Source organism: Myodes glareolus, chromosome 8, assembly GCF_982192425.1.
Source record: "Myodes glareolus chromosome 8, mMyoGla1.1, whole genome shotgun sequence".
NCBI lineage: Eukaryota > Metazoa > Chordata > Mammalia > Rodentia > Cricetidae > Myodes > Myodes glareolus.
In genome coordinates this window covers 13059595-13072142 of record NC_142033.1, presented here as the reverse complement: position 1 = coordinate 13072142, position 12548 = coordinate 13059595, and the positions used below count along the sequence as shown (strand labels likewise).

General features: G+C 43.3%; 1 protein-coding gene across 1 annotated transcript in view; it reads left to right on the top strand.

Moving 5' to 3' along the window:
* The window catches only part of Fras1 (Fraser extracellular matrix complex subunit 1), a 409549-nt gene that overhangs the window by 280807 nt on the left and 116194 nt on the right, over positions 1-12548 (top strand). The window contains exons 29-30 of the mRNA XM_087908851.1: positions 1344-1670; positions 11813-11966. Of these exons, the coding sequence (XP_087764977.1) occupies positions 1344-1670; positions 11813-11966 (481 nt within the window). The remainder of the gene's footprint in view (positions 1-1343; positions 1671-11812; positions 11967-12548) is intronic.

The window sequence follows — 12548 nt, the reverse complement described above, 5'->3', positions numbered from 1 at the left end:
CTGGGGTCTTCTCGTGTAACTTGATTTGGTATGTTATTTTTGTAGGTTTTTTTTTTAAAATATCATCCTTGACCTCTCTTCTTTATTTCTCTGCACAGACTCACACATAGTGTGAGAGTTCTCTCTCACCTGGGAATACTGAGTAGCTGCGCCATATGTGACTATTATAGTGATGGAATAGTTACATATGTTGATGATGGATGATTGTGACTTCCAGGAGACCAGGAGAGGGGCGCTTGTGTGGTTTTAAAAGCCATTTGGGTTAAAGAGGATGTGTGTTGAGGAAAATCCTACACAGTTCTACTTAAAACATAAAAACTAACATAACATATCATTTGCCTTGACTTCTGGCCTGGTCTGTCTCCCTCTCTCTCTCTCTCTCTCTCTCTCTCTCTCTCTTTTCCCTTTCTCCTTCCCTCCATGTGTGTGTAGGGGAGGACTAGGGTGGGGGTGTATTTTTCTGTGGTTCATTAATTTTTATCTTTGTGAAGGAACATATATCTTCTTTCTAAGGTAACAGGAGCAACCAGACAATTCTTAGGAGAACATACTAACCTTTGTTGTGTTAGCAGAATCAAATGAACTGGGCAGGTGGTTGTCTTACCAGGCCATAGTCTTGGATCTTTTTTTTTTTTTTTTTTTTTTTTTTTTGGTTTTTCGAGACAGTGTTTCTCTGTAGCTTTGGTGCCTGTCCTGGAACTAGCTCTCGTAGACCAGGCTGGCCTCGAACTCACAAAGATCCGCCCGCCTCTGCCTCCCGAGTGCTGGGATTAAAGGCGTGCGCCACTACCGCCCGGCTAGTCTTGGATCTTATATGACTTTATAAGCTGAATTGGGGTGGGGCTCTGCCAAGATTGTGGATAGAAGTGGGAAAATGTTGCTTACCAAGAAGGCCTAGCAGTAGCATGGATTCAGAGAGCTGAGTTATGTCACTATGGCAACTTGTTACTGTGTGGCCTAGAGTGTTCTCTCCCAAACACAAGGCTCAGAATTACATATCTATTGGATCTGATTTTGTTTCCTGACACTGAGCTGTGTTCTTGTGCTAATGCAGAGGATGTGGTTCAGTCCAAGATGGCCAAGAAATTAGAAACCCAGAAACAAATAGCACTTGTATCAGTACTGTGGTTTTGAAGTGACTTGAGAAACCTCTAGAATCCAGAGGCATGGAATAACCCCTATCATTATGGCCCACCATATCTCCGACAAATAACTTTTTCATGGAATAGGTTGGCACTTTCATGCTTTTCGTAAAGCCGTTCAGTCGGGTTAGGCACACCGCTCTCTTGTCCTGCATCAACCTACTAAATGGCTCTTCTTCCTGCTTTCCTCCAACTCCGCAGGCCCCTTATGTGCTGAGAAACGAGGTTCTCCACATCAGCAAAGGCGAGCAGGCAGCCATCACCACCCAGCTGCTTGACATCCGAGATGATGACAACCCACAGGATGTGGTCGTGAATGTGCTTGATCCTCCACTTCATGGCCAATTGCTCCAGACACTTCCAGCCCCTGCGGCCCCGATCTATCAGTTCCATCTGGATGAACTCTCCAGGGGTCTCCTCCTCTATGCTCACGATGGCTCAGACGGCACATCTGATGTTGTAGTCTTGCAGGCCAATGATGGACACTCCTTCCAAAATATACTGTTCCGTGTGAAGAATGTGCCCAAGGTTGGTGTCACCCCTAGGGTTAGTTTCCTTGGGTCTACCTATAAAGGTTGACTCTTGGAACTATTTTGGCAGTACTCATAAAGCTAGGTTATGATGAAGTACTCATTTGTTTGATCCAGCAGTCTATTATATAGGTGGTTATTAAGTATCTCAGACATGAGGTCAGACTAGTTTAATAGGTCCACTGTTGATCGGAGAAGATTCTCCATTGACCTGCAGCCACAGAACTATGGTATCACTCTCCTTTTGTCTCTTGCTTGGCCATGATCGTCAGGATCAAGGCATGTCTGTTTCTGTGTGTTCTTCCACGGCCCATGTAGTAAGAAGCTCACTGTCTTGGCTATCAGGAATAATGAAAAGGAGTAAGTTCAGACATTCTATTAGTCAAGCTGAAGGAAGGTGAAAGAATGTGAAGAAGCTGTCAGAAGCCACAGGGGTTGTCCTGAGCAACAGGGACATGCTTCCCATTCTGAGTTACCGGCATGCCACCTGTGTATGATCTTGCCATGTCCATGAGCTCCTGTGGTATTAGCTGCTTCACATATACTACATGTTGTTCATTTAGTCATCTTACTTCTTTTATGATGGTCTCATTCTAGCAATAATACTCGTAAAACCATGGGCTTCATGCAGAATTCCCCCTTACTGAATTGTTACGTAAATACATAGCCATTCTGTGTAGTTTTGTCCATGTCCTGCACAGGGTGTTCTTGGACACTGCAGATGGGGTGTTTATCCCTCCTCAGGAGATGCCGAGCTCACCTACTCAGGAGCAAACACTCCTGCCTGTGTTTCTCAAAACTTATTCAGTGGAGGGCCTTTCCGTAGTCTCATTACAAGTGGCTCTTTCCCATCGTAGTACCTTTAGAAACTTGGAGTAGTTTTCGATTTTCATTCTAAATATCACCACCCATGGAGATAGTAGTAATGACTAGATAAAGGAAGATTTTCTTAGGACAGTTTAAAAATGCTTACCGTTTTCTCACCAATGATCAGTCAAGGCAGGTGATGTCATCCTAAGACGGGCAATGTCTGAGTCTCATATGTGTGCTAACTTGTTGCTGCTGAAAGCAGTGGTGGAGGCTTTAGAGAGGAGATGGAGGAGGAGAGAGATGAAGTTTGGGGAGTCTGATGGTGTAGCAGAGCTTGCAGGTGGCCACCTTGTAACTAATCTTAATTATCACCTTCTCATGGTCACTTGTGGAAGTGAGGTTTGGTTCTTGTAGTGTGAATTCTAATTGTTCTTAATAATAAAAACCCAGGGGGGCTGAAGAGGTGGCTCAGAGGTTAAGAGCACTGACTGCTCTTCCAGAGGTCCTGAGTTCAATTCCCAGCAACCACATGATGGCTCACAGCCATCTGTAATGAGATCTGATGCCCTCTACTGGCCTGTAGGATATATGTAGGAACAATACTATATACATAATAAATAAATAATTTTTTAATAATAATAATAATAATAACAACCCAGAGTCAGATATTTAGGGAGTGAAAGCTGAAAGCTCAGAGAAGCAGAGCACCCAGCCACTAGTTCTTAGCTCTGTGAAATCCTCAGACGGAATGGGATTCTCGTCTCTACAAGAGACTGGATGCTATCTCAGAGACCTCAGACTGAACTGTGAGCTCCTATCTCCTCTCGCCACCTGGCCATATTACTCCCTGTCTTCACCTCTCTAGTGTGGGGATTCAAGGCATGTGATCCCAAGTGCTGGGATCAAAGGTATGAGCTGTTTCTCTTTTAGACTGATTCAATCTCTTATAGCCCAGGGTGGACTTGAACTTGCAGAGATCCACCTGCACCTGCCTCTGCTTCTGCCTCTGCCTCACAGTTGCTGGGATTAACGATGTGTGCCACCATTGCTTGGCCTCTATGGCTAACTAGTGTGGCTAGCTAGCTCAGCACTCTGATCTTCAAGGCAAGCTTTTTGTCTTATAGCACAAACAAAACAGTACAAATAAAACATCACTATAGATTTTAGTGAGATGGAATCTCACTGGAGATGGATAGAGATAGATACAGAAGGTTTTCTTTGCTTCCCTCCTGGGTTCCTGCTCCACAGTTGTAAAAGGAGCAGTGGGCTGCTTTTCGTCCCGTCTGGCTCCTGGCTGCCTGGCTAGCTTTTCCCAAAATAATTACATGGAAACTGTATTCACTTAAACACTGCCTGGCCTGTTAGTTCTAGCCTCTTATTGACTAATTCTCACATCTTGATTAACCCATTTCTAATAATCTGTGTAGCACCACGAGGTGGTGGCTTACCAGGAAAGATTCAGCATGTCTGACCTGGCAGCTGGCTCCATGGCGTCTGCCTGACTCTGCTTCTTTCTCCCAGCATTCTGTTCTGTCTACTCTGCCTATCTAAGCTCCTGTCCTATCAAAAGCCAAGGCAGTTTCTTTATTAACCAATGAAAGTAACACATAGACAGATGACCCTCCTACATCCTACAGTGGGTTTCAGTGCAGCCCTTACTGGCGACTCTCCTATCATGGTTTCAATCTGTGTTTGGAGCTCAGCCCCACTAACTGCACAATTTTGTACAAGACGGTGTAGGATGAAAGGGCATTTCTAGGGTTTTCCCTGCTCTGACTACCAAAACAAAGCCAAGAAAAATAGAATTTAATTCGTAAGGGGATAGGGGACACAGGGCACAGATTTTGAATTACTTGCAAGCCCCACACTTTGTGAGCCCTGTAGTGCATTTCTGGGTCTGCAGCTGATTCCTGGAAAGTGAGCTCAAGTGTTTCCCTTTGTCCCTCCACCTTCCCATCCCAGCCTCTCCTAGAGTACTGTTGTTCGAACCAGGCAGTGACGTGCAACCATGCATCAGAACTGTGGCCCCAATGGCCTGGGCCTCAGCATCGTCAGGGTGCTAATAATAAATTTGGCCATATCCATGATTATAGTATGTAAGTATCTATTGCTTTTCCTTTTAGGAATTAAAATGTTTCCTTTCACCTTTTCTCTGGGTCTTTTTATCTTGCCCTACTGGAAGGCTGGAGTGTTGGTTGTATGGCCTCGCTGTTTCTAAAGGAAATTACAGCATGAGTAGAAAGGCTTTTTGTTTGTTTCTAAACATTTACTAGACACTACAACTTGGTGTGAATTATCCCTCGAATCTTCCCATTCATTCTGTAGTGTCTGTACAATGATCTCGGATTTACCGAAGGAGGACACTAAAGCAAAAAGAGATCTAGAAATAATCATTTTCACAAAGGTTTTCATCACCGGAGCTGAGATTTTGTTTCCAGTGTGCCTGCCTCCCACACTCAGCCAGCATGCTCTCTCACTCTGGCCTCTAGCTTGATACTTTAGGCATATGGAGTCTCATTCCCTTGATGGATAAAATGAAGACAAAAATCTATTCTTGGTGTCCTCTTCAAGCAAGCTGGGCCCCATACCTTCTGGAATCTTCCCTGTGGATTCACCACAGCTTTTTACTGGAGAGGCTATTTATAGTCATAGGTCCGCTGGGCCCAGGAAATAAAACGCGTATGTTTCGGTGTCTGGTGGATGTGTAGTCAGATGTGTGCTAAGAATGATTTTTGAGGATGGGTCTGGGAATTCCTTCCCTGAGGCTGCCTATGTGTTAATTCTGGAGACAAGCCAGTTGCTGGCTGGTATTGAGTTGGTGGTTTTAATGAACTAGGTGAAGATGTTGTCAATCCTTATGAGTAGGTACACAAGTGAACCCCTATCTTGTTCAATGGAGAGTTAGCCTGTTTTCCTAGTCCTTCTCTGACGAACGGATAGAAGGAAGCTTTGTAAGAGAAGTATTGATTTAGTTTTACTCTCCGAGCAGGGCACATTTTGTGTTTTTGTTGGACGGGTGGTTGTAATGGTGTAATGGCTTAAGCAAGACTCCTGGCTGCATCTCTGTCTTCTAGATGTCTGTGCCAGGTACAAAATGCTCAGGGCCCCTCTGCTGCTGCTGCTGTGGCTCTTCTGGGTGACGCAACGGAACTGTGAGTTCAGTCCTGTCTTTCGAGTTGTCTCCTACTTCACCCTATCTCGGCCTGGCAGCAAATAAACCTAACTGCCCCTTCCAGGAGGATGCTGAGCTACTGTGGAGAAATAGAATTGGGAATGGTGTCAAAACATGTTTTACTGGGGCAGGAGGCAGAAGGGGGGAAAAGATTAAAAAGTAATAAAGAATGTTCTGTTGAACAGGTTTCATTAATTGGATTAATTAGGTAACTCTCCAAATCCAAACCTGCTAGAGATAAATGCGTCTGAGGGAGTTCCACATCTTCTGAGGGTTATAGTGTGGGCAGGGGACTCAACTCTGTGGACAATAGCCCTTCTGCTGGGTTTTCAAAGTATTATTTGCCTTCCCGTTAATTACAGTGCTTCTGAAACCCGTGCCTTCTGTCCACTTTGGAAACCAGTTTGATAATCTTACTGAGCTCCTTTATTGTTTGAGCATCTCTTTTCTACAACTAGCTAATGCTTTAATATTAAAAATCTCCCAAATGCCATAGTTAGACCTGGCTGGATACCTGTCTCTGAGGACCCTTTCTGTTGTGGCATTGCCTGTATGTAATTGAAAATGCCTGTTGTATTTCCTTCAAATTCACACATGCCTCTCACTGGTGCTTTTATGGGGACACAGTTAGAGGCAATTATTTGGGTGAATTTCAAAGGTCAGTGGTGTAAAAATATTTGATATGTGAGTAAGCACAACTGAATCCCTTCGGAATATCAGTTTTCCTTTGGATGTGGGGGGGGGGCGCTCCTTAACTTGTTCAATGCATTGTCTCATAAGGCACCCACTGTGAAAATTTTGACTGGCTTAAATGTTGGATTCTACACAAAGCAAAGACTGCACGATCCTGCCTTGGAAGAGCAAACCTCTGAACTCTTGCTGACAAACGCGAAGCCATGCCTATTAGCCTCCCTTTTCTCCTGCTGGCCCACTTCACCCTGAGCCCTCCACAACTCCTGTTTCTTCCCTTCAGTCAATAATGCCCAGCACCAGTAAAATGTTAAACTTGTGGTATAAATGAGCTCCTATTTTTACAGAATAAGTGAAGAAGATAAAGAAAAAAAAAGAGCATCTAACTAGACATTTGCTAAACAGTAGAGTTTTGAAAACTTTAATCTGGAATATTTGGGCCCAGAATTGGGCTATGGTATCATTCGAGTTAAAGTTCCATTATTTATAGCTCAAGTTTCATTCATGTGGGGAGGGAATTGTATTTTGTTTTAAAGGATAGAGGCTTCTGCTTTTACTACAGTTCACAACGTTAATATTTTTACTCGTAATACAATACGTAATGGCTATATTTTATTACCAGCATTTTTATGCCTATTGTTCTATGAAATGAATTAGAAGAGCTATTTAATTTAAAGCACTGTTTTAACCATGTCCTCAATTTTACTCATTGGGATTTCATTGCCTGCTAATGTACTCTGAGGGATACATAAAACATCAGAGGGAAGGATTGTTCAACTAGTAAAATAACTAATTTATTGTGCTGATGGGGATATGCAGTGGAGAAAAAGCTAAAAGGAGAAAAGTCAATTCCAAAATGTTAACAGTGAGGGAGGAATTACGGTAAGAGTTGGCTTTTGTGCGCATCAGCTTTAGAAAAGATGATATGTGATTTTCTATCCATCTCTTCTTGAATATTCCGCTCCTCTTCAAAACAGTCAAAACAACCATTATCAAGATGAATGGGAATATTAGTATTTCTTTTTCAAAACAATGAGTAAAAATTAAGAGCCCTATATATTTAATATTTATAACATGACACATTTGGAGCTATGAGCGGGGAAACCATCACTGCTTCAGAGTCATGGGCACCATCACTTTCCAAGGTCTCCTGCAGATCTCGTTACCTTTATAGCTTATCCTTCTGGATCTGTCATCTTAGCAACAGTAAGCAACCCATGCAGCATCGGTAACCATGGGCTGCACTCTGTAGGTTTCCACGCAGCATTGGTAACCATGGGCTGCGCTGTGTAGGTTTTCACGCAGCATCGGTAACCATGGCACTGTGTAGGTTTTCAGAACTGACTTACCTTGTGCAACTGAAGTTTCACACCCTGTGGCCACTAACTTCCATTTTTCCATGTTTCCTGCCTCCTGTCTAGTCCCGTTCTGCTTTCCTTGGGAATCTGACTGTTTTCAGTTCCCCAGGTGAGAGACCACACAGCTTTTGTCTTCTTCCTGAGTCCTGCTTATTTCTTTTAGCTAATGTCCTCCACATTGCCACCCCTCCTTTTTATAATGGCTGAATAATATCATATCTCTTCTTCTTTTTGATATGATGTTGAGGGTTCTGGGTCCCTTGATTCTTATGTCTTTGTCTTTTCTATACCTACTGCAGATTTACAATGAAGCTTGCATAAAGTCTTGAAGTTATAATAGTGCATTTTAAGCTGATACGTTGTTTTCGATCACACACTGCTCTCTACGTGTATATGTCCCTGACGCCTGATACTTCGCTGTTAGTATCACAGTTTATGGTTTTGTATATCATCTGTCCTACTAACAAATTCCTACAGTTATAATTGTCTTTATTGCTTTTGCCTTTTAAAATCTTATTCCAGTCTTTCTAAGGAATAAAAACCCTATATAAGTGTGTAAATGCATGCACACGCTTACATACAGAGTATTCTGTAGGGAATAATGGTACAGAAAATACAGGCTGTGCCTGTTTAGAAGAGACAATGGTTATCCTGAATGTGTCCAAACTGCTGTTGGCTGAGTCCATGTATGTAGAGCTTGTAGGAGCAATCAACTCTACTTTGCTCTGCAGGTGAATTCTCACACTGTTAACTGACATCTCTTCATGTCAACTTGAAGAACTCCAGCCTTTCTTGTCAGACAGGCCCAGCAATACTAGCCTCGGTTTGTCCAGAAAGCCTCTCTTTCATCTATGCATGATAGCTTCGCCAGTGAAGGGTTTTAGATCACTGTTTTATCTTCACTGCTTTAGTTGTGCAATCCCTGTTTTTGAGCGTACAGGGTCTGTGCTAAGGAATCCAGCGCTCATCGTGTGGGGTTCCGGCAGAATTCTCTATCTGTTAACTTTTGGAAATGTGATCACCATGTGACTTCTTCTGCAGGTTTCATTTGCTTTTCGTTCTCTGAACGTCAGTGATTTGGGCAAACATTCCCGCCTCAGATTGGAAAGTTTTCCGCCGTTGTTTCTGTACCCAAGGGTTTGTTCTTTATTCTTCTGCTCTGTTTATTCCTTGGCCTGGGTGGTTTCAGATGATCTGTTTGCAGCTCAAGGATTTTCTCTCTCCTTGGGGCTTTCTATGGGAGCTCTCTTGAGTTATTAATTTCATACATTGTATTATTTAGCTCAAATTTCTCTTAATTTTTTTTATGGTTGCTGGCTTTGGTGGGCTTTCATTGTGTGTGTATTTTGCTCCTGATTTCATTGCGTTTAGTTTGCTGTCTGTGTCCACCTGTTACCTGTGCTTCCTTGATAGTTTTGTCTTGAGTTCTTTGTCATGCAGTTCATTGACCTCTATATTGTTACAAAAAGCTTTGTTTTTTTTTTCCTTTCAGTGATAATGCATTTTTTTTTCAGTTATCTTCTCTGTATTCCTTGAAATCTTGCATTGCTGATTGTATGTGACCAAATAGTCATCTCTACTAGCCTTTATTGTTTGGCTTTCTGAGGAAAAGGTTTTCGGCACTCAGTTCCAGCTAAAGATTTTAAACTTCTTTCAAAATGATGTCTCTGCACAGTGCGTTTATTCTAGCTCTTTTGATCTCTCTTCTGGGAAGGTTTGAGGATTTTCAGCCTTCTCTCAAAACTGCAGAGCCAGGCTTTGTGCTAAAACCCACCATTCAACCTATGACAGTGCACTAATGTATTTAATACACCCTATTGACTATGTGCTATCTGTAGAGATTCAGATGCACTGTCTATGGGACATGGAGCTTTGGCTGTGAAAGGGACTGGGACTGGGACCTTCTATTCTGCAGTCTTGTTGATGTCAAGATTTATACGTCTTATTCCTAGAAGTTGTTTGTTTCTTCTTAACTAATGAAAAGAATAATTAAAAAACAGAGGCATTACATTTTCAGGAGAAACGTGAAGAATATTGCAGTCTATCCTGGGTTGGACTTCTCATGAATTGGCATGCCTACCTCTTCCGTGCCATTTAAACAGGGAATATTCAGTCTTACGCAATAGTGTAGTGTGGGGCCTGATTTTGGTATGGTTTTGTTGGTGTCATTATTGTTTTGATTTTTAGCATCCTAATAGGTTTCAGGGTGCTACTCGAAGAGCACACTCTTCTGAGCGTTGACTTGCAAGCTGCACTGTCTCCTAAATGGTGGCAGTGTTCCCAGGAGCCACAGAATTGCAATGATAAAGTGTGCTAGCATTGAAGACACAGCAGAGATCACTCTGGGAAGGTGTGCCAGGACACAGTGCCTGCTGGCTTGGGTATGAAAGCTGCATTGCCTGATTCGTCTGATAATGTGCTCATTGGTGCCTAATCGAGCTCTCCAACAAAAGTCAAAGTTGACTAAACTGCATCTGTTAAAAAGAGGCCTAACAATTAGAAGCCCCAGGCCCACACGTATCATGATATCTGAAGCTGTTGCAGAGATTTATAAGCAATGTCTTAGACACATTTTTCATGTTTCTGTAGATGTTATGCTATAACCATTCTTAAAGGGGAACGTTCTCTGGAATTTTGCCACTGAACATCAGCCAAAGTAGGAAGGACCCTTTTCCTGTTCTCCTAGATAGCCTTTGACTCCGTCTTGGGGGATGTGGGCATGGTAGAAAGAGCCTCTGGAGGTGAACTATACAAGTATAGGTAACTTCAGAACAATCACACCTCCCCTTCTGAAAAGTACCCTGCTGAGAGGGTGTGTGCTCTGTTGTTTAGTGGCACATTTGAAAGAAACGGTAATTTCAAAAGCCATCCCTTCCAAAACATCCAAATAAAAAATATTGGGTTCTCCAGTATGTGAAGTATGGAAAGAAACTGAGAAGAGAAAGCAGGCAGCCTCGCTCCTCTTCTTCTTGGGGAAATGTCAGAGGTGAGGCTTAGGAAGAGGGTGCACACCCTGTAACCAGGGCTGGCCGTGCTCTGTAATGGCACTGGCTTCGGGAAGTACAGCAGTTGCCTTCCCTGGGGTGCGAAGCCCTGCTTCCAGCAGGATTCTCCCAGCTATTGAGGCCTCACCTTAAAGCAGTCCCAAGGCCTTTGGACTCTGCGTCTTCCATGGGTTGTTACTCTTCCTCCCCTCCGCAGTTACCCCCTTGTAGGCCTCCATCTTCCTTTCCCCTGAGCTTTTGCACGAATGTGTGAAATATGTCTTATGACTGCCTTCATCCAGTGTCAGTTACTGCAGGTCACTGGCCTTGGACTCCATCTTGCTAACACAGACCTATCATCTCATATCATGCTCATTCCATTGTCCTTCCTGAACATTCCTGTTCCCTTCTGCATGTCTGGAAGTTAAATTGAGATTCCAGCATAGCTGCTGTTGCTTCTAGTCTTCTTAAGACCTGTTGCCTCTGATCCTACTTTTTCTAGCTGCCTCAGTTCTACTGGTACCAAACATTTGGATATTTTGTTTCATGTACAGCATATGTCTCCATCTTTGCCTTTGCTTAATAAGCTAACTCCTCTGCCTAGAATCTGCTGTATTCTTCTTATTAGAAAGCCACTGTTTTGGTTAGTCCAAACTGAAATGGTATTTCCTTCGGAAAGTCCTCCTGAAACGTCCATTCCCTCTTCCTGACACCCCTCCTCAAGCTTCTTACAGAGTGCTGATGTGAAGCATCTGATCCTTCCTGCCTCCCCCACCAGGCTCTGCAGTTGGGATGTACCTAGATACGTCACTCTAGAGAAGGAGCCGGCAGAGTATATGTGCTTAAGGAATCACTCATAGATAATATGCGGTGGGTAAGGACTGAACGACAGGCAGAAGGTAAAGGAAAGAAATGAAGATACGTGACAAGCAAAGACAGAGTATGAAGACATCTAAGTATACACAGACATGTGTACCCAGCTACACACAGTGTCGGCATGTGACCCACAGTGTAACTGTGCTGTTAGATGCTCCCTAGCAACAACAGGCCCCTGTGACTTACATTTTTGAGGAGCCAGTTTTTTGAGTATACCTGAACCCAGTGCTGTACCTTTGCTTCCTTCCAGAATGATGGAGTTCTGCGGCTTGTGACCAACTCTATGGTGTGGGTTCCCCAAGGGGGGATGCTGAAGATCACCAACCGAATCCTGCAGGCTCAAGCTCCCGGAGTCAGAGCCGAGGATATCGTCTACAAGATCATGCATGACCACCCGCAGTTTGGTAACGTGTTTCTTTAGTGTGGCTTCCTTTTGCATCAGGGGTTAGGACTCGGTGTTACACCATGCCATGCAGCAAGCTTCCTCATACTTCATGCACCTCACTGAGGGGCGAAGTTATCATGTAGGCTGGTACACTGTCCACTCTTGTGAGTACCTTATCAGCACATTGTATATAGTAGCTTGTTTTTATGTAATTTTATTTTATACATGACATTAGGACACAGCAGCTTTCTGACAGTCACCTAGCTAACACGTGTTGTGAGAATTTCAATGGCCAGGCTCTCAGATGCTATCTTTGTTCTCTAAGGCCCATCTTTAGACTCCCTATTTTTTATTTAAATTTTTTTCATTTGTTTATTTACTGTGCACATGCAAGGGCACGTGTGTGTCCACAAGAACACATATGTATCCATGCATACCTACAATATTGTTGTCTCTTTCTGCCATGTGAGTCCCAGGGTCAAACTTGAGTTGTCAAGCCCTCAGACTCAGTAGCAGGCTCCTTCTCCCACTGAGACATGTTACCAGCTCAGGCTCTTAATAAGGATGAAAAAGAAATCACACAGAAATATTCTTCAATATT